This window comes from Hemitrygon akajei, chromosome 10 (assembly GCF_048418815.1).
Source record: "Hemitrygon akajei chromosome 10, sHemAka1.3, whole genome shotgun sequence".
NCBI lineage: Eukaryota > Metazoa > Chordata > Chondrichthyes > Myliobatiformes > Dasyatidae > Hemitrygon > Hemitrygon akajei.
In genome coordinates, this window is record NC_133133.1 from 157342905 (window position 1) to 157362350 (window position 19446).

Below are 19446 nucleotides of genomic sequence, written 5' to 3' on the forward strand. Positions count from 1 at the left end.
CTCTGCAGTGGAAACAAAGACAAGAGACTCGCCTACACACAAAAACACACAGACTAGGGTGCTGAACAATGGCAGCAGTGCTCTGGACTGACAAGTCAAAATTTCAAATTTTTGGCTTAAACAAGAGGTAGTTTGTCCATAGAAGAACTGGAGATCACTGCATGCAGCTAACAGTGAAGCACAGCGGAGTTCCCCTGCAAATTGGAGGCTGCATTTCTGCAAATGCAGTCGGTCAGAATTAATGGAATCCTCAATGCTGAGAAGTACAAGTAGATTACTATCCATCATACAATTCCATCAGGAGGCGTCTGCCTCATCCCAACTTCCTTCTGCATCAGGACAATGAGCTCAAACACAGAGCCAAACTTGTGAAGAACTATCTGCACCGGAAAGAAGAACAGGGAGTTCTATTGCAACAGATGGTGTGGCCTCCACAGAACCTTGATCTCAACATCATTGAGGCTGTCTGGGATTACCTGGAGAGACAGAAGCAAGCGGAACAGCCAAAGTTTGCAGAAGAACTGTGGCAAGTTCTCCAAGATGCTTGGAACAACCTACCGGCCAATTTCCTTATAGAACTTCACAACAGTGTACCTAAAAGAATCAATGCAGTTTTAAATGCAAGTGATTGTCACACCAGATATTGATTTGATTTTTTTTTACTGTATACTGTTCTTTATTGTAATTTTTTGGAATTTAGAAACTTTTAATGTCATTATTTTTGAAAGCATCTTTGCTTTACAGAATTTTTTTACGTGTGCCCAAGATTTTTGCACAGTACTGTATGTCTGTGATTTTCTGCGGATTCAAGTAATTGGATAAACTTTTACAGCTGTGCTCCTCTGATGTCCCACAGTGTCCTCTCTGACATCTGTCATTGCATGTGCGAATCACCTGCACTTGCATTCCTTAACTGTATTATTCATTTTCATCATAACTCTTGCCAGACATAACATTATGAAACACAAAGGCAAAAAAAAATGCAGTGCTGGGGGTAAAGTGAGGAGTGACAGGGGCTGGCTACTCTCTGTGTCATAATACATTGGTTTTTGCTGCTAGGCTATGGTTTGTTCAAATAATTTTGGATGATTTTTTTGGCCTACATTTTCTGATTGTGGCTAATATCATGCTTTTACTTCAGCTGTAGTTAATAGAACTGCACATTGCAAAAATTCCCATTCAGTGTTATAGCTGATCGAATAAGTACTGATACACAGTCTCTTGTAATATCATATGCTGCATCATTTCACTGTAACATTGCTTATTATGATGTCTAATAGGGTTACATAAATAACAATTGTGGTGTACTAAACAGCCTGATACATATTTTCTACTCACAGGCACCTTAATAATGAGCATGCATTAGATGACAGGAGTACTGCACAGTGTCGGGTCCAAATGCAGGTTGTGCAGCAGTTGGAGATTCAGGTAAACTGGTTGTAATGGTTTGTATACACAAAGCAGTTCAAAATGAATCTTTAATATTTCCATTTTCTGTCTTTGTTCTGTCTTTCTTGGTTCATGTATTATTTTACATTATGTATTTAATAAACCATAACATATTTCATGAAAATATATATAAATTAACTGCTTGGATTACAAATTCAGTTGTGGATTAATAGCCAGGTAGAACCATAGATCATAATGTAATATGTGATTACTTTAAAGGAACTTCACACCTCCCTCCTCACCCGATCACCACTAATTCATTTCAAAATGAAATTCTCACCTATGTAAGATCTTCTGATCGCCACATTATTTCATGGCCAAGGAAGTGTCTAGGCAATCGTTTTACAGGACCCTTGCTGACTATAAGAAGATATCTGTTGATCACTTTCTAAATGGTGATGTTGTTGAAACTTACAAAGCTCTCACAAGGAGTGCAGAGTGGATGCGGGAAGGATATTTCCCCCCGGCTCAGGGCCCTGGAAACAGGGGCCACTATTTAAGAGGGAAGGAGAAACATCCTCACTCAGAGGATGGTGAATTGTTAGAATTCTGTAGCCCGGTAGGCCGTTAATCTTACTTTCTTTAAGGTGTCATACCTCTCTTTCAGACTGCATATCTCTGACAGATAGTACCTTTATATACTTGCACATCAGCTATACCATTCTATTTTCAGTAAATAAACCATTTATTTTCTTACATTATTTATCCCTTTCATTAAAATTTAGTAATTTGAAGAAGTAGAACAGAATAGTCCAGTATTTGATTTTAAAACCACAGAAACAAGTTTCACTATATTCTAGGTGGCCAATTAATAGGTTTTATAACTTGCTGACTTATAGGAACACTCTCCTGATATAAAGTCCGTCAGTTGTAATGAGACCCAGAGCAACGTGGACCCAGACTCTGTGACGGAGATAAGTGCATCACACTGCCAGGTCTCTGTCACTCTTTTGAATTAGATTGATGATGGCAGATTGCAGGGGGCAGTAACTGAACCTCAGAGGGAAAGGATGAAGCATGCAGATGATTCTGGCAAGCATAGTGTTTTGAGAACCCTTCACTTCTTTCCAGCTGCTGGCTTTAGTCCATTCCTTACAGTATCCACGGGACTTTATCAGGACACCAAGGGCCTACTTATTTGTGTTCTTGGTAACTTGTTACTGTCATAACATCCATGACCTAAATTCTTTTATTGACAAAAAGATGAAGTGTTATTTGTTTTTCTGTGACCTTTTAGCACATGGGAGTCTTAAACGATGAGTACTTCATACGAAGTTGCTCTTTTCTTTAAGAACAGCTTATATAAAAAGGACTTGATCCTATTGCGAATTAGAGAAATAAGACCATGCTAGAAAAATCATTCTAAAAGTATTTTGAAAGAAAATATGTTTGTTCAATAACAGCTATCTAAAGAACGTGAACGTCTTCAGGCGATGATGACCCATCTCCACATGAGACCCTCTGATCCTAAGCCATGTCCGAAACCCGTAAGTTTGATATTCAACAACTGATTGTACTAGGATCACACCATTAATGAATATTTCATATCTTAAAAATAAACAATTGTCTTGATGGTTTCCATTTAGAATGGTTATGCCAATACTTAAAGATTAAGTGTGGTTATGAACAATGTTAGCAGATAGCTTTTTGTTGAAATAAATAGACATCCTACATTCTACTCTGACAAAGTAATATACTTCACTTGTGACAAATAACTGGCTTGAGATGACTGCTAAAATGTTAGAACATTTTATTTTGATGGATTTACAAATACACTTTGCCAGCGAAGAGAATTTTATTGGGCATCAATTGCACTGCTATATAGCTATATCATTACTGGCAAGACATTGAATGGAGTTCTTCTTATGTCATTACTGGCAAAGCACTGAATGGAGTTACTTAAAGGTGAAGTACTAGCATTTACTGTCAAGCAAAATAGTATCTATAGCATTTTACTTTAAAACAAACCTGGTGAATGAACTGTTGAAATTAAAGATCATGTTGTGACTAGCTTAGTTCATAAATGAAATAAAAGGAAATCATACTGATAATATTTGTGTACTTTAATGTGAGTCATATTGGATGCTAAAATCAAAAAGCAAATCTTTAAACTTTTTAAATGCTTTGTTACTTTCAGAGATGTTCAAGTGTCAATTTAAACTCCTCAGCTCCATTCCCAACCCTGAATAAAGAATTTCACTATCCGTTAAGTGCTATATGGTAGAATTGGTTTGGTGAGAAGGAATTTCCATTCTACTGGAAATCTATGACAGACAGTTAGAGGAAAAGCACACATGCAATATTGCTACAGTTCCTTTATGGGAACTGCACGTTTTGTGCCAAACTGAATTGTTTTATGTACAGTATCTCTTTTTCTCCTTGTAGCACTGACCTCCTCCTGACTGAGATAAAACACATTTCTTTTCTGTGGTATTTTATCACATAGCCCAACTGAAAGCTGGTAATGCCTCAACGAAGGAAGCTGTACTCAAGTGACGGACAGCTGAGGGACTCCAACTCATGACCTTATGGTTGTGAGTTTGAATACTCAGCCACTAGAACTACAGAGTAACAAATTACATCAGAAATTAATAGCCCCAGATTCTAACTGTTATTAAGAATTTTGTGCAGCTTAATTAAAATGGGGGTGGGGCAATCTCGTTTAAAGACAACTTGGTTTAATACACTGCTTTGCTCATTTATTTTAAATGAATAATACTCTGACAACTTCTTATTTCATATTATGTTCAGCACTACACAAAGTTTAAAGATAATATACTTATTGAGTAAATCCATCAGGAATCTGCAGCTCATTCTTTATAAATAAATTATTCAATTAGTAAATTTGTAAAAGTCCAGCAGTGTGGTAAGATCCACACTAATAAATGATCCTCAGCATATATTCTAAAACTGAACTTGAATAATGTAACTCAAGTATTACATTACATAAACCACACATGAAAGGACTACTAATTGCATTTGATGATGGGTAATTAATAGGGAATCCTTAGATGAGTACGTTGAACTGAAACTCCAGTCTTTTCCTCTTCCCACTGGACACTTGCGCTCTCTAGAATGTATTACATGGCACTGTTAGCCTTTGAATGGTTGAAAAGGAGAACAGTATACAAAAAGAACTCTAAAATTTATATACTTCACAAAAAGAGCTCCATAATTGATATGATAGTACTGATTTATGTCCTCATATGCAGTGGCTCAGTTGAGACAGCCCACACATTTGATAAATATTAATAGTATGAATTTATTACCAAGGCGAAATGAGCTCTGTTGGTTCATCACTGCACCCTTAACAGCTATCAGTACATGAACACAAGGTGCAACTGCACTGTCTATTATATGACCCCATTTACTCTCTGGATGGTACTTCATTAAATGGTACCTTTTGGCCATGCTATGGATGGATGAAAATCAAAGTTATCAAGGCTGTAAGTCCTGAATAATGAGTTTCACCCAACCTTGAATATATTCAGATGAGTTGAGGTAGCTAAGTGCTCATCCTAGCTTTTACATGCTTTTCCTTATTTATCTTTAATAAATTCCATTTTATCAGAACATGACTGCCATCCTGCAAACATGTTCTGCCTGTTATTACTGTATGATAAAATAAATTATCATAACCCTGTAAACATAATCAGCTACAGTATATAAGTCACAGAAGATTTAATGATGGTGATTTTATGAAGTTTTATAATTGAAAATTATTTTAGTGTATAAAATTATGAATTTTATTTTGAAAATGTATGTATTTCTTTTACACAAGCTAGTTAATTTGGGATTCCAATTTTTAAAAAAAAGTTTTAATGAAACTGCTCTGATTTATCCAGCAGCTTTGATAGCAAATGTGCTGGAATAATATGAAAATTAATAGATTCTTTAATAGAGGACTGCTTTAAAGAAATAAGTATTTTGGTAAAATGTTTTCTTAAATACAATATTTAGATGAATAAGATAAAGATAGTATGATTTTATCAAGAATTTTTAATAAGGTGTTGCTTGTTTATTAGGATAGTTACAGTATTTGAATCACCATGAAATTTATATATAAACATAACTGGATTTCTCACATCAAGCTGCAAGCTGTGGGTAGCAGCGGAATAAAACAGTTTGTGGTTTATTGGGAACAGATGCACTTGGGAATGCCTTCAGGGTGCCAGGCGCTGTTATTAGACTGCCAGTGTACTTCTCCTGGCTGCTGCCCAAGAATGCAGAACAATTAGCTGGCATATGTTAATTTTTGTTTCTTTAACAAATTTTTCTACTCTCTAAACGTGTAAAACAAATCCACAAAGTAAGATCAATCAATGTTAAATGCATAATCTACTCCAAATGAAAAAGGTGTTTATCTATAGATGAATACATAACATTTGGAACGACAGCTGTGCCTGAATTACTTAGTCAGTTGCAATTTCCTGCACAATTCCTGATTTTCTAGTTTTGTGCAGCGACAAGATAACATTACAGTTTTCCCAGATCGAGAAATTACCCTTCAGAATAGATTGAAAATGACTACAAATTAGCCATTAAGAGCATCACTTAAGAATTTGGCAGAAATCTTTTCACAGTGGGTGAGTGTAAATTTTCTTAATTAGATGCTCTTTATGACAATGGATGTGTGGTAAATATAAAAGAGGTGACGTGAAAAATTTTCAATAATGGATTAAGGAATTTTATTGGCGGGAGTAGTTGAAGGACACACTGTTAAATAACTTGCGTTCATTTTCTCCTCTTTTCCTTTTCCTTCCCTGACACCCATATTCCAGGGTACATCAGCAATAACTGACACTGTAATCATAAATTGAAAATGATACTTCCAGAGGAATTGGCAAACTTGACATTTCATTATATTTGCTAACACATGCCACAAATGATTGTTAGTGAAGAAATTCCATTCCCCTCTCCATCTACAATCATATTTAATTTGAAAAAATTTCAGCCTCCTCTGGCTAATTTGCAATTAAGACAATTTTGTTTGAATATGTAGTAATGTCATTACCATTCCACCAAATTAGCAGTGAGAGTAAAGGTCAGTGTAAAATTTTCCAGCTGGCTGGAGCCTCTCAGCTGAGATTTGGGACTGTGCAAAAACTGCAGCAGCAGTAGAGGAGCAGCGGCAATCTCCATCCCCTTTGCTGTAACTGGATCCTTTGATAATCTGCCTTGTTTTTCAGCCCTTAGAATAGACAAGCGCAACCGTGGAACTGTGGTAGCTGCTTTTATTAAGAAGAGACAGTTGGGATAAACTAGAATGAGTTGGGCCTGAGTAATGTTGGATCAGATCATTAGATAATCTCTAACAGCATCCTCTAATTAGAGTTCTTATGATACAATTTCATCCTGTAATTAGCTGAGATTGGCTGCTTCCTTCGCTGCTTATTAGTGGCAACACAGCTGTAGAAGTGAATCCACTCTCATTTGTCAAACCTTTTAAAGCCTTCTTTCTCCTGTCTCTGCCTTTTCCCGCTCCTCCTCCTGGGCCTCCTCAGCTGAATCTGGTGTCGAGTGTCACAATGTCTAAGAACATTTCAGAGACATCCCCACAGAGCTTACCTCAGACTCCCACCACACCAACAGCCCCAGTCACCCCTGTCACGCAAGGACCCTCCGTAATCACTCCAGCCAACGTGCACAATGTGGGACCAATTCGAAGAAGACATGGTGATAAGTACAACATTCCCATTTCATCAGGTAGGATTCTAAGTAGCTCCAGTAGCAGACTGACTATTTATCTGACAAATAACTTCGATAATTTTTCATTTAACTTAAGTACACAATATGTTTTGAATATTATATGAAAAGGTTATATCCCCTTTTTTGCCGGAAGTAGATTAAATTTAAAACACATTTAAGACATTCCCCAAAGATCAAATTATATGGAACAAATTTATTTGAAAAATGCTTTTTGATATTTGGGTGTAAGAGAGTAAAGTATACAATGAGATTGCTGTTGGAATACTCTTAAGCAATTATATAATTTTAAACTAGATATTGTACGTTTCAAAAATACATATTTATAATTTGATATCAAACTATATCTACAGATAGAAATAAATAGACTGTAAGGTTCTGCATTCATTGATGATTTAGTAACTTTGAAAGTTTCAGTTCAAGTCAGTTTTTTTTCCAGTTTAAAATCACATTATCCTGCCCTATGCTTTTGCAGAAATTGCATTCTTCCATCCCAATTTTGAACACATAATGAGGTGTAACAGGATAATTGTAAAGAACCATGCAATGAGTTTTTGTCAATATTTTTTGCATAGACTGAAAAATATTTTCAGTTCAGTAGCTTGAGTGGCTGAGCACTTGGCTCCCATCCAGATGGCTGAGAGTTCAAATCCCAGCACTGCTTGACACTTGAAACCACCTGCATTAGTTAGTTTTATTTCATTGGTTTTCAGTTGAGCTGCTCCAATGAGTAGCATAAGAATACAAAGGCCTAGGCATTCAATGTTGCTAGTCCTCAGTTACAATCAGAAAGCAGGCGCCTATGGGTTCAATATGGCAACAGATTGGTTGCCTGTTTCAGAGTGGAGATGTGCCATTTGCGATTTTGTCTATGGCTCATCTGTGGTCATCCCTGAAATAGGTGACTGCAATAAGGAAACCTCATGGCTGCTTCAGGTGCATTTTGGAAAAGTTTCATTGCACACTGACATTCTTTGTAGATGTTATATAGCTGTCCTTAAAGAGACTACGTACACTCGCCAATAGAAAAAATAAAATTAATTATGTTCTTCTGCAAAGGCAAAATCTCCCCTCCCTTGCTTGCTCATGAGGTGCTCCTTTCCAGCCAGTTATGGCTGTCAAATTTGGCATCTGGGGCCCCAACTGGTGTTTATACCTCTACATTAGTGAATAGAAATCAGCAGAATAGCTTAATGTTATACTTTAGTCTTCCAACACATTACAGTTTATATTGCACCCTAATATTGGCATTGTCCAACTTCTGATCCAATATAACTCACCAAAGTGGCAAAGGAAGCCATGTTTAGGGGCATTCCCATCACTGATCAGCTAATTAGGATGCCATTTTGGTGTCTGTAGGGAAGTCTGGCTTCCTAAAGGACCACACCTTGTTGTGGTTTGGAGGCTTGCATGCCTCAATGACCCAGAGAGCTATGTTGGCTGGAGGCAGGGCCTTATGCTTTGGCTCTTGGTAGGATCACCCATGTGTCAAACAGGTCAAAGGGTAGAGGCCAGACTAAGAGCGGTCCTCTGGACCTCCAGATTTGGGGATTCAGCTCAGGGGTAACAATCTTGACTGGTAAAACTAAATTGTTATGGAAACAGCAATGTTTCATACAGCAAAGTTCGGTAAAATCCGTCTAATCTGAGTACGACAGTATTCCTGAGTCTCCACCTGGCGCTTGGATGACTTAGTGAAAACCAAGAGAAAGCTACTGGCATGATGAAGCCCTGAGCACCTCCAGAGATGGAGGACCTTCATTGCTGCCCTAAACACTAGCAGTGTAGCAGGCAGTAAGTAAGGGAAGTCTGGGCTGGCTGCCCTTACTTAGTATTGAGAGGGTGCCCGTTCCTGAGCAGCTTCTTAGAGGAAAGATAAGATACCTGCAGGGACTAAATTGAGGGAAGAGGTGAAAGAAGAACAAAGTATTGCTTTTTGTTTAATTTACTACAGGCATAAATAGACCATGTCAAAATAATTTGGACTGATTTTGAATTATTATTTCTTCTACATCAGAACATTGCCCTGTTTGCTTGAAAATTCCCTATATCTCTTTCAGAGATTGCCCCAAACTATGAATTTTATAAGAATGCAGATGTCAGACCTCCATTTACTTATGCAACTCTTATAAGGCAGGTGAGTTGAAAATGAATTAATGCTTCCTGATGGTAACTAATTACTACCTCAATTAATGTTTCTCGAGTAAGTGTCACCCTATTTAGTTACTGAACAGTTATTTAATGTCATTTTGTCCCCTTTATTTCAGGCTATCATTGAATCATCTGACAGGCAGTTAACACTTAATGAAATCTACAACTGGTTTACACGAACATTTGCCTATTTCAGGCGCAATGCTGCAACTTGGAAGGTAACTTCATAACCTACACTTTGCAGGAGCATGGCACAGTACCTGGAGATAGAACTAAAGACATTTATTTACTTGACACAAACAGATTAGTATCAGACTTCCCTCTTTTTCAAATTGGCTGTTGAATAGAATGAATTCCCTTTCTCAAAATGACAAGTGGAAAGAATAATTTTGCCTCTGATATCGTTTTCTAATTTGGTGCAATTAATAGCTTCGCCTTGGTGGAGATGTGAGGGCCTGACACACTAATTACAGTGTGAGCACTCAATCATCAACACCTTTGTTAGTAGCACCGTATTACTTTTTACTTTCACATATTATTGGCTAATTAGTTTGAAAAATGGCTGTTTGCCTTGTGCAACAAATGGAGGCTGTAGGTTTTGTCTTGGTCTGTGCCTTTTGTACACATCATACCTCATCACACAGACTGAAGCTGCCACAGGAGTCAGGGCTGTGGTCATTCAGCTGGAACTAAAGGAAAGTAAGTGAATATTATCCTGTCAGAACAGAAACACAGTTTATTTACTGAGACAAAGAATTCATTCATATCCCTGTCTAAACAAATCCATTATCTTGCACTTACAAGAGGCAAAATTGGGTGCTCTCAGTATCCTTTTTGTCCCCCTGTATTTTTCTCTTGGAAAGAGAGTAGTTCAATAGATAAAGACAGTCAGTACATCTCAAATGCACTTCAAATTTTCATTTTTAAACTGAATGAAACAGCAGTTAGCCACAAGTCATTTGGCATAATCAATGGAAATGTTTATAGTGGTGAAGAATAGATGTGGTAAAGCCAGATCTACATTACAAGCATTTTTTTTTGCTGTGCTCATCAGCATATTAAACATTTTTGAGTACCAGATTTACTGAACTGAATTAATTTGGATTTGGAATGCAGATTATTCTGAGACCATCAGAGACCTAGATGCCTGCAAAAGACTAATAGCACTTCCAATTTCCAAATTATGCTGCGTATTTTGTTTTTTAATTATTAGTTATTTTATGGGGTTTTAACCAAATGCAATTACTACAAATGTGGACTAGGATTTTAAATTATAAGAAATGAAAAAGTACAATCCGACATGATTGAAATATATACTTAAAAATGTTCAATACCTTTTATTTCCAGTTTAATATATTACTCATTATAGTAACACTTAGTGATTGTTTTGTCCTCTGGTTTACTGGGGGGAAAATGCTGAAATGAAAGATGATTTAATATCTCAGCTTGGTCTCATCACTGCAGCTCAGGAATCCAGTGAAACTCATTCTGAACAGCTTATTAGTTCTAACTATATCGCATGCATAATAAAACTGCTCATTTGCTCATTAATATTAAAATTATCATATTCAGAGCCATGGGCATTAAGATCAATCAAATCCATGGATTTTCAGGTCAGATGCAAGATCTGCTTATGCCTCTTTTTTTTCATATAGGATCCTTTTCTCAAAGCAAACCCAATACATAGAAACGAAAGGAGAAAATATTACAGATAGCCTCTGTAGTCTGATCATATTTGTTGTTCTCAAGTTATTAATTGTAGCATTAGAATAATAGTCATGATCAAGCTCCTGCTTGGAATTGTCATTATGTTGTGAAAAATTGCACATTAGCTATTCCATCAAATTTAATAGAAATGATAAAATGAATGTTTACAAATAATTACTATTTACTCATGCTCACACTATCTTTATGATCTTAGGGCAGATGTAAGGTTTATAGAAATTTCAGCTGTAAATTTAGCACATTTGGAAGATGTAAATCAACAACTCAGCTTGAGCATTTTTATATCAAGTTTAGCCCAAAAAACAGTAATTAACAGTAAGTGGTTTAATGGAAACCTTTTACTTATTGTCATATTATTTGAAGCTACTAGATTTGCATTGAACTGTATGGGATTCATTTAAAATGTCAGTTAACTTGGCAGCCCACAAACAAACTCTGTCATTTGATTATTATAGATCTGAAAAGAGTGTTCCTTCTTTAAGCTTATTTGCATTAGGCTTTGTTTGACAGTAACATATGTGGCAGTGGCATTGTAAAGTTGTTTTGCTTACATTTCACACACCAGAAGAAGATAGGCTGCTCAGTTACTTCAGTGGACTGCACAATCACTCCCAACTACATCAACTGCCACCCCCTCCTCCCATAGAGCTGATCAGGGACACAACAGACCTGACCTAATTGTACTGGCATTTTCAAAGATACTGTAATTTGTACAGATATTGCAATTTAGACCAGCAGCAGGCAAAGAAGGTTCTGACATAGCTATTATTAAAATAGCTTTGAGAGCTTTGTTATCACAGACAGTTCAAATGGCAGATATTGGTGTACAGTTTTGCTATTCATGCTGCTGTTTAAAGTACATAGCCTATAGCCAACTCAAAAAGAGAACGAATATGTATATGGTTTTGGATTTTCTAATATCTAAAGTGTATCATTTCTGAACAATATAGATAATTTTCAAAATAGTTTTAAAGAGGAACTAAACTTGCAAGTTTTCCTGGTAAGCCCAGAAAAAAATCTTTTTAAAAACAATTGAATTAAGGAAGAGTACTTGGTAAACTTGTCGGCCAGTACAAAAAAAACTCCTATCATATAGAGATATAAAACATTAAAGAAGAAAGGAATCTGATTTCAGCATGTTTCTTCTTAAATTGCTATTCATTTGCTCCTTGGTTTTATTTTACAAAACTTGGAATGTTCATTTCCCCCTCTTTGTGTTTACTTTAGAACGCTGTACGCCATAACCTTAGTCTGCACAAGTGTTTTGTTCGAGTAGAAAATGTTAAAGGGGCAGTGTGGACAGTGGACGAAATAGAATACCAAAAGAGGAGGTCACAAAAGATAACAGGGTATGTCTTCAGTATTGTTCACTGTTGTAGTTAACTCCTAGTTACACCATTCCTCCTGTTCCAGTTGCAACATTTCACATGGGCCAAGAATGTTGGAGGGTAAGTTTCAAAGGCAGATGGGTGCACTTTAGTGATACTACATTTCATGCTCTTTCATAGGCAAAGCGTCACTTTAATTCTTTTCCTGTATCTGTTCCTCATTTCACTTACAAACATCTGCATTCGTCTTGCTTGTATGATATTAGAAATGAAAACCTGCTGTTATGGATGTGCACTTTATTTATTTATGTGGAGACAGTTCAGAAAATGCCCTTCCCGCCCAATGTGTTGCACTGCTCGGTGAGTCACCTATTTAACCCTATCCTAATCACAAGACAATTTTCAATTTAACCACTTAACCTACTAACTGGTACTTCTTTGGACTGTGGGAGGAAAGTGGAGCATCCAGAAGAATCCCATACATTCACGGGGAGGACATACAGACACCTTACAGAGGATGCTGGAATTGAACTCCGAACTCTGATGCTCCCGAGCTGTAATAGCATCGTGATAACTGCTACGTTACTATGACATCCAGTTTTTAATTCATTACTTCTCTTTAAAGCCAAATACACACTTATCTTCACTTTTTCTCTCTACCTATTGCTCTAGTCTTTGTGCTGTGACTGTTTATGTCCCTTGTTGTCCTATGCCATGATTTCTCAATGCAGTACACCATTAGAGTATAAGATGAGTGTCAGTCCTTTCAGATTGTTGATGAGAAGGATTTTAACAGTGGCCACCGTACTCAAAGAGGCTGACCTCGGAAATATTTGCCTGATGAGGGTATTGATGAGCATTTTTTTGCACGGAGACCTTTTGCTTGCTTATTCCACTGCTTTGCAAATTAATTCTCTATCAGAATGATTGGGTTGGTTAATATTTCTTTCTCCTTGGCCTGTATAATTAATAGCCTTGTATAATAATTTAAAGAGGCCACAGGTGTATTAAGAGAAGCTAAACACTTCTTTGTTGAGAAACCGCTTAGTTAGGCAACTGGCCCATTCATCTTGATGATGATGTACTTTGGGGTTTATATTTTGCATTTGTTCAGCACTTGCTCGAGTAATTATCACTAATAAAACATGCTTGAAAGTTCATTCAGTGCATCTTTAGCCAACTAATTTGAAAAAAGGGAAACAGAATTGAAAGAGAAGAAGAACAGATGTGGAAGAAGTAGAATATTTAGTATTTCTAGTTCTACATTTTATATTTGGAATTGAAATATGCTGTAAAGGTTTATGGTGTCACTTTAATCTATTTGTTCTCACTTTACATTTTGAAAAGTAGCAATGCTTTGCAGTTAGTGCAACATATAATTACAAAATAATGCTCAAAACATTTTTGTTGTATTAACGTTTATTTTGCATTGCTGTGTTTTCAGAAGCCCAACATTAGTCAAAAATATACCTACAAGTCTTGGGTATGGAGCAGCACTCAACGCAAGCTTGCAGGTACATTGTTTAATACGATCACTGGTTTTAGACTGCCCTATTTACTGTTTGTAATGGAATGTGTGCTTTCACAATCATTATATTATTCGTGTATCCTAATTTCTGTGTTTTAATCTTGATTTTTGATTTTTTTTTATCCCTTTCCCTTTTAGTATAGTTTTAGACTTAATGCATTTCTCAAGTGGTTAGAAAGCAAGAGGGACACCCTGTGGCAAACTCTGGAATATCATCTTTGTATCAAATGCTAGATTGATGGCAGCCTCTGTAAATGCATGTGGATATGCATTAATATTTATCTAAGCTGTCATAAATGATTTCACATCATAGAGCCAGGGAATGAGGCGCTCATGGCAAAAATTTTAAAGTTTAATTACAATATATAATTTTTATGCACAAGAGGCAAAATGTCATGACTTTTATTTCGAGGTAAAGTTTTGGTCATTCTTTAAAGTCAAGGAGATGCTTTGTTAGAACATGAATCAGGATCTTTGGAGTTAAAGAACAGTCAGCAGGGAATTGCCACTGGGGTTAAACCATTCAGTACAAGCCCAGCTTAGAAGTGGAAACAAATTGGTTTGCATTTCGAACTTGCTTCTGCTGCTAGTCAAACCTTGTATTCAAAGAGGAGCTGCCAAGGTTCACTTTGCTTTTCTCATTATAGGTACTCAGTAACCCATTACACTAACCTTTGCAGATAAAAAAAAACCAAGATTTTAAACTGTTCATCTCACGCATATCAATAGTCGTACTATTGATATCATCAGTCATTAAATTGGTAACATTTTAGCTGACCGTATTTATATTTGTAATGTAAATTGGGATGCAGGTGTCTCAAAGACTTGTTCTGTAATGATGGTAATTCAGACTGGTGATTTTTAGAATGAATGTCTTGACTAACACTCCAGCGTTATTACCAGTTTTAGTCCAGCATCTGGAAAAAGAAGAGAAAACTAATTGGAAATAGCTCTCTATTCGCCGGTCAGGTTTGTCTCACAGGGGGTCAAAAAAATTGGTATTGATGGCTTCCATGGAGAGATCCACAGGATGATGCATTTCTTCATTCTGACTGAAAAATCTGATAACATTATTTGATAGAAATTATAAGATAGGAATAAGATTTTTTCTACATTTATAGAGTAGGTTTACTGATGTGTGTGTGTGTGTGTGTGTGTCTGTCTGTGTGTGTCCATAAATATCCAGAAAAATTGGTTCTTGTATTTTAGTTGGCTTTTATATACAACTCTTTAACTATGTGAAAACATAAATGCAACTAATTAAATGATCATTTAAATCCATTGCTTGCCAATTTATTTTAGAGGTGGTTAGGTAAAACATGAGAATAATTTAATACGTAATTGGGAGATAAAGATAGCAAAGCTATTTATCAAACACAATATAGAAATGCTTGGGGTGAATATATTAATGTTTTGTGTGCAATTGAATTCCAAAAATACACTGATAGCACAAATTGGCTTTATAATTAAAACTAAGGAACTGAATTAATTTCTCTTGAGGACATAAGGAGCTGAAATCATCCCATCCTGGTTGCAAAATTCATGTTTATTTCTGTATTCATTAATTTGATATTTTTAGCCTTATTCACATGCATATTAATGTGAAAATAACCATAAAGATTATAGTTTGGAAAACCACAGCATTAATGGCAGCACAAAAAAAAACAGCTTATTGAAGATCTCATCTACCTTCATCTTCTTACAAATGGGAAGAAAGTTGCAATCTCATTTATGTATTCTTAAATCAGCCAAAGTTGTTGGTGGGTGAAAACTTGCATCTGCCTAGCACTGAGCTCAGACTGAGTTGTGTAGCAACAGTCAGTGTAATGCCCATGGTCAGATACTGGTAAGGCTGAGTCTGCAGTTGAACAGTAAAGAGAGGTAAGATGTGGTGCAACTTAGCTTGTTTTGTGGTGACAGGAAGGGATACTGCAAGGAAAAAAAGATTTAGAAGATTGTCAATTGGCTATGTTTATCAAAATATGACTAACGGAATTTGTAGCTGATAGTCATCAGATCAGTGGATACCCTAATCCCAGTGGTTACACATATTGTGATTGTTCAGTTTGGGGTAGAACAGTAAAGCAGCCAGCAGAGTTGCTACTTCACTGCTCCAACTGACTCACTTCAATCCTGATCTCTGGGATTGCCTGCTGCAACTTGTATGTTTTTCATGGCTGCATGGTGCTCTGATTTCTTCCCAAAGACATAGAGGTTAGTAAACTGGCAAATGTTCCTATTGTGTAAGGTTGTAGTAGAATTTAGAGGAGCTGACTGAGTGCGTGGGAAAAATATGGGATTAGTATAAGTGGGTGATTTATGCAGCACTGAGAAACCTGTTTCCCTGCCATGTGACTCCATGGCATCCTATTCAGAATAAACTGTTTTCACTGGCCTTTCTTACAATCACACCACATTGTTTGTTCCTCAGAGGTCTGTAGCCAAAACATAGCTTCATGTTAGATCAGATCGGATTCAGATTAGCTGTAATGGTCACGTGCACATCGAGACATACAGTTTGTGCCAATGACCAGCGTGGTACAAGAAATGCTGGGTGTAGCCCGCAAATGCCGTCACACTACTGGCCTCAACATAGCACGCCCACAACTTACTAACCCTAACTCTTATGTCTTTGGAATGTGGGAGGAAGCTAGTACACACGAAGGAAACCCATGTGGTCACCAAGAGAACGAACAGATTCCTTTCAGGCAGCTGCGGAAATTGAACCCTGATCTTAGAGAGGGTGCTGTAAAGCATTACACCAACCACTACTAAAGCAAAATTGGATGGGTATATGGACAGGAAAGGAATGGAGGGTTATGGGCTGAGTGCGGGTCAGTGGGACTAGGTGAGAGTAAGCAATTGGCATGGACTAGAAGGGCTGAGATGGTCTGTTTCCGTGCTGTAATTGTTACGTGGTTATATGGTTATACTCGACTGTGTTGGCCCAGCTAAGTAATATATATTTGAGAATGGAGGGAGAGAGAAAACAGTAAACTGATGCTTTTTAACCAGTTATCAGTAGTGGGGAAATTCCATAATGTATAATGAAGTAACACTGGAAAAGAAAATAGGATTGAGTAGAGCCAGCATGAATATATAAAAGGAAAGTCATGTTTGAATAATCTGTTGCAGTGCTTTGAGGCTGTAGGTATTAGAGAAGGGAGAAGCAGTGGATGTGGTGTATTTAGATTTTCTAAAGATCGGACAGGGGAAAACATGGGATTGGGTGATATAGATTATAGATTAATGAGCAAACAGAAAGCAAAGAGGGGGGGAATTAATGTGCCTTTCTCAGAGTGGCAGTGTGCGACTAATGGAGTACCTTATAGATCACTGCTAGGGCCCCAGCTATTCACAAGCTATACCATGACTGGCTGAGGGAATCAAATATCAACACAAAAGAGCTGGTCAATAACTTTCGGAAGAGGGGGCATTGCACATGCTCCTGTGCACATCAATGGTGTTGAGATAGAGAAGGTTGAAAACCTCAGATTCCTGTGAGTGAACATCACCAACAGTCCTGGCCCAACTAAGAAAGCTCCCCAGTGCCTCTATATCCTGAAGAGGGTGAAGAACTTTGACATGGCCCTGTCCGCCTTTAACAATTTTTAATCGACGTGCCATAGAAAGTATCTCTCCGGATATAAAATGGATTTGTATGGCAACTGCTTTGCACGTGACTGCAAGAAACTGTAAATTTGTGAATGCAGTTCAGCACATCATGGAAAGTAGTCTCCCTTCTGTGGAATCTGTCTATACTTCTTGCTGCCTCAGTAAGCCTGCCAGCATTATCAAGGACACTATGCACCCCGGACATTCTCTCTTGTGCCCTCTCCCATTGAGCAGAAGGTACAAAAGCCTGAAAGCACATATCACAAGGCTCAAGGACAGCCCTTTATTTAAGAGAGGGTGTGCTGACATTGGAGAGGGTTCAGAGGAAGTTGACAAGAATGATACCAGGACTGAAAGGCTTATTGTATAAGGAGCAATTGATGGCTCTGGGCCTTTACTCACTGGAATTTAGAAGAATGAAGGTAGACCTCATTGAAGCCTATTGAACAATGAAAGGCTTAAATAGAGTGTTTTGTGAGGAGGTTGTTTCCTGTAGTGGGTGAGTGTAAGACCAGAGGGTACAGCCTCAGAATAGAGGGACGTCCATTTAGAATGGAGATGAGGAGGGATTTCTTGAGCTAGAGGGTGGTGAATCTGTGGAATTTGTTGCCACAGGCAACTGCAGAGGCCAGGTCATTGGGTGTATTTACAACGGAGGTTATAGGTTCTTGATTAGTCAGGGCATGAAAGGTTACGGGTTAATTTCCTTCACTGTAATTAGGATGGCATCATAGCATAGTGGTTAGCACAAAACTTTACAGTACTAGGGACCAAGTTAAATTCTCACTACTGTCTGTAAGGAGTTTGTATGTTCTACTCGAGACCACAAATGTTTCCTTTGGCTTCTCCAGTCCAATGAAGTACTGGTTGGAAGGTTAATTGGTCAGTTTAAATTGTCTTCTGATTAGGCTAGGATTAAATCGGGGATTGCTGGATAGCATAGCACGAAGGGCCATAAACTAAACATCATGTGCAACAACCGATTAATACGTCAAATGATATGTTCCCTTTAATACAAAAACATTCTAGCATAGATGTTGTTACAATATATAGGGCAAGGTGAGATCATGTCTGCAGTATTCTATATAGTTATGGTCACCTTGGTTAAATCTGGAAATATTCAGTACAGAGTAATTGTGGGAAGGATATTTTCCCCCGGCCTAGGGCCCTGGAAACAGGGGCCAGTACTTAAGAGGGAAGGAGAAACATCCTCACTCAGAGGATGGTGAATTTTTAGAATTCTGTACCCCGGTAGGCCATTAAACTCATTCAAAATAAAGGTCATAGATCTCGGGATATTCAGGAAATCAAGGATTTTGGAAGAAACTTTTGATGAAGATGGGAAATTAGTGATTAACAATGAATAATGGCAGTGTAGCTTGAAGGGCCACGTTGCCTACTTGTGCTCCTAATTCTTATGTTCTGGTGTTTATGAAGTTCAGTGTTAACATCTCTTGCGAAAGGTTAGTTAGATAAATGTCAATGAAGTGAAATATGATTAAAAATATCCTTGTGAATGTGGCAAGGAACTTGGGAGTTGTTCAAAATTCTGTAGGTTTCTCAGATATACCGGTGAATTGCCAGAGGCTCTCTTGTCCAAATGGAAGCTATCCAAGGGAGGATTAAAGTGGAAGGCTCTTAACAAAATTTCAGGTTGTCAAGTATGCATTCTGCAAACCAAAGTAGGACAATGCTAATTATTTTTAAAGGATAAATAATAATATTCTGTTGGCATCTGATAAAGCTGATTATTGAAATAATATAAATTTGCCCCAGTAAGGTAGCACTAGTATAGACCAGTATTGACACACCTACAGCCTCTTTAACTTATCCTTTCATTAGCTGTCATGCTGATAAATATGAATGTGGTGACATAGGAATGGAAAAGTAGAATAGGATATCATGATATGAACAGTAGCAAGTTCAGAGCTACTGAGAAATTTA

General features: G+C 37.3%; 1 protein-coding gene across 18 annotated transcripts in view; it reads left to right on the forward strand.

Moving 5' to 3' along the window:
* Positions 1 to 19446, forward strand: part of foxp2 (forkhead box P2) — a 739530-nt gene that overhangs the window by 689824 nt on the left and 30260 nt on the right. For all 18 annotated transcript variants that reach the window (XM_073059492.1, XM_073059478.1, XM_073059475.1 and 15 more), the window contains 7 exons: positions 1341 to 1428; positions 2853 to 2936; positions 6954 to 7155; positions 9216 to 9292; positions 9423 to 9524; positions 12259 to 12380; positions 13804 to 13873. In XM_073059492.1, the coding sequence (XP_072915593.1) occupies positions 1341 to 1428; positions 2853 to 2936; positions 6954 to 7155; positions 9216 to 9292; positions 9423 to 9524; positions 12259 to 12380; positions 13804 to 13873 (745 nt within the window). The remainder of the gene's footprint in view (positions 1 to 1340; positions 1429 to 2852; positions 2937 to 6953; positions 7156 to 9215; positions 9293 to 9422; positions 9525 to 12258; positions 12381 to 13803; positions 13874 to 19446) is intronic.